Source organism: Odontomachus brunneus, unplaced genomic scaffold (genome assembly GCF_010583005.1).
Source record: "Odontomachus brunneus isolate Ranch 3 - 2012 unplaced genomic scaffold, Obru_v1 Obru_scaffold_042, whole genome shotgun sequence".
Taxonomy (NCBI): domain Eukaryota; kingdom Metazoa; phylum Arthropoda; class Insecta; order Hymenoptera; family Formicidae; genus Odontomachus; species Odontomachus brunneus.
The window spans coordinates 1,482,917-1,486,099 of record NW_022639492.1 but is presented as its reverse complement, the minus strand read 5'-3'; the positions used below and the strand labels follow the sequence as shown (position 1 = coordinate 1,486,099).

The window sequence follows — 3,183 nt, the reverse complement described above, 5'->3', positions numbered from 1 at the left end:
ATATATATATATATATATATATATATATATATATATATATATATATTTTGCATAATTTAATCCTAACTTTAGTAACTTAATTCAAATTTATCTTAACCTTTAATTAAGTTAGATTTTGTTTATGTCACTTTTAACAATTGCATCTGTTTTTCTTAATAAATCATCCAATACAGGTTTATATTTATCTTAAACATATGTCCTTACTAAGTCTTCAATGTTTTTTTGAATTTGACTATCCGAATATTATTTGGATAGTAAATAAATGTGACGTTTTTACACATGTAAACGTGTAAAAATTACACATTTGGATTTGTAGCGTACTAACTATACATAAAAAAAGTATCATCTAAAAGAAATATGGCAGACACTCAGATTATGACTTCAGAGTTTTATATCTTTTTTTTCCTTTCATTTCACGTGGTTGTGACAACGCAGACATTTGTTCAGAATTATAAAAACTACAACATATTTCAGAACGGAGCAATTTATCACATTTCCGTAATATAAAGTCCTTTGACAATCAATATATCAACATTTTTTAACTGCAACTTGACGATCTAACCTGAGATAATCGTGTCTATTTGAATTTAAATAATAATTACTTTTGATAATTTTGTTTTTAAAATGATAAATTTGTTTATTTATCCGTTTGTTTTCCCTGTACGTAACTTAGAACATTGAAAAATTGTGTCGCCAAATTTTGATAGACAACCGTGACGTCGATTTTCAACGGATTCTCTGGAGGCCATCTCCAACTGCTTCCATCGCTGAATATCGACTCCTTACCGTCACTTATGGTACGACATCGACTCCATTCGTCGCCCTACGAGTTCTAAAGTTAACTTATTCAGTCCTGTGAAAAGAAATACGAGGGAATGAGAATGTGTGTTCGACAGGTATCACAGATCGCCGCATAATGCTGGAGGATCGCACGCAGTGGCTCACATCCGACGTTGACAACTGTTCCTGTTGCTGTGAGCAACAGAACGGCGATCAGTGGCCGGAGGACGCCGAAAAGTGGCAGAAATCGTCGCGCGCGAGAAGATTTCTGAGAGCCATTGGCAACTGCTGCATCTGCACGCTGCGCTGCGTGAGACGATGGATCAAGAAGCTCGTGGAGCACAAGTACTTCCAGCAGGGTATTCTACTGGCGATCCTCATTAACACCTTGAGCATGGGAATCGAGTATCACAATCAGGTGATTCTCCACTGGATCATAACCGATCACATTTCGCACAGATCGTACGGTGTAGTATAATTAATGTGTGTCACTTCGCTTTCACTTGCGGCTCTTTAAAGCCTAATCTATCAATGTGCTCTTTGCGTTTTGTTTCTTGTTTTCTGTCTTTTTCTGGCTTAAAGCTTAAGGCTTGAGTTAGAAGAAGAGTTAAAGACAAAGAAGCAAGTAGCAAAAAATACATTGTAGATCAAGCTTAATCCTTTCAAGACGGAAGACATATTTTATTGCTTTACGGCCTTCATGCATATATTTTAGAAACTATCGATCCGATATTCACAAAAATTGGTATGTTTTGGGGGTTTTTTGGGGTACTCTTCCCCAATTTGAAGTCAAAAATGTAAAATTCAAAATGGCGGATCAAGTTTGGTGATTTTCAAAATGCCAACCCGAGAAAAAAAGTTCAGACGAAAGCCAGATATGAATTTTGTCAAGATCTGATCAGATATAATCAGATATTATGCTATATATGATTCAAATCTGTCTACATATAATAATATATAATCATATATACAAATATATATTTGATTATATATGATTATATATAGACAGATCTGAATCATATATAACGTTATATATAACGTTATATCTGATTATATCTGATCAGATCTTGACAAAATCCATATCTGGCTTTTATCTGAACTTTTTTTTCCCAGGAAATTACGTAAATATAACTCAATTTGCGTGGAACTTCATACTCTCTAAATTTGAATTAGTGAAAATCTTGACTGATTTCCAGTTTCGCTCTTCTTGAAGCTCATCACAGTACCAAACTTTAATTTAGTTAGCGAACCATTCTCGCAAGGGTGAGTACAAATGAGCAGATGTGATCAGGTCGGGTTAGGTCTAAAAATTGTTTTCCTTGGTCGGAATTTTGAATTTTAAATATTCGATATCAGTTCTCAAAAAAATATCTTTAAAAAGTTTCACAGTTAAAATTTCACGAAAATTGAGTGATATTTATATTCTTTATCTTGAATCACAAAATTTTAAAAATCTAAGCTCAGATTCGGATTCAACAACCCCAAAAACCCATAGAATACGATTCCCTATAATTATCTCCCCGAGCAACCCTCCGTTCTGAAAGGACACGCTTAGTAACGCTTTACACGCCAAGTAAAAGAGAAAAGATTAAAGAGAGAAGAGAGAAATCGCCGCTATGCGATCGCCTAGGGCTAGCTACTTCGGCGAGATCCAAATTTAGCGACTCGCCGATCTTCTAAAATAAAAGTCGAAGCGTAATCGTCGCGTTATTTCGTTGCGTGTGCAGCCGGAACAACTGACGGTCGCTGTCGAAATAAGCAACATCGTATTCTCGGCAATCTTCGCGGTGGAGATGTTGCTTAAGATAATAGCGGAAGGCCCGTTCGGTTACATCAGCAACGGCTTCAACGTCTTCGACGGTATCGTCGTCGTTCTAAGGTAGAATAACTCTTTTTCTGAAATGTCGCCTTGTTTGCTGGTATTTATTCTCACTTATCGCCATCATCGCATTAACAGTGTCATTCTGAACGTTGATGTCGCAAAATACACTGCAAATCCAAGTGTGTAATAAGTACACATTCATGTAAAAGTACTCATATGGTTTGGAAGTAACTCGTTACTTGTAACGAAATTACAGTTACAGTTACATTTTTTTGATAACTGTAACCTTGCTTAGTTACTTTTTCCCATCTGTAATTGCAACTTAACTTAGTTACTTACTTTTAGTAACTTGTAACTTTTTTAACAATTACTTTAATAATTACTTGGTGAACATAAAATTAAATTAAAATGGTATAGTAATCGTATATTAATTTAATAAATTTATCAAGCACACATATGTAGTATTTATGGAGTACGTGAATAAATTCTTTTACCTCTAAAAGAAACTATCATTAAATTTTTATTATATTAAGTACAGATTTGAGATTTGTTAAGTGGATAGATTAATTAATATGATAGAT

General features: G+C 34.3%; 2 protein-coding genes across 13 annotated transcripts in view; both read left to right on the top strand.

Annotated features, from left to right (window-relative positions):
• LOC116844557 (voltage-dependent T-type calcium channel subunit alpha-1G-like) overlaps positions 1-3,183 on the top strand; it is a 173,387-nt gene that overhangs the window by 100,683 nt on the left and 69,521 nt on the right. The gene's annotated exons all lie outside the window — the stretch shown is intronic.
• LOC116844558 (voltage-dependent T-type calcium channel subunit alpha-1G-like) lies at positions 190-3,085 on the top strand. The gene is made up of 2 exons (XM_032816239.1): positions 190-1,198; positions 2,508-3,085. The coding sequence occupies exons 1-2, from the start codon at positions 917-919 to the stop codon at positions 2,661-2,663; spliced, it is 438 nt and encodes a 145-aa protein (XP_032672130.1). The 5' UTR covers positions 190-916; the 3' UTR covers positions 2,664-3,085.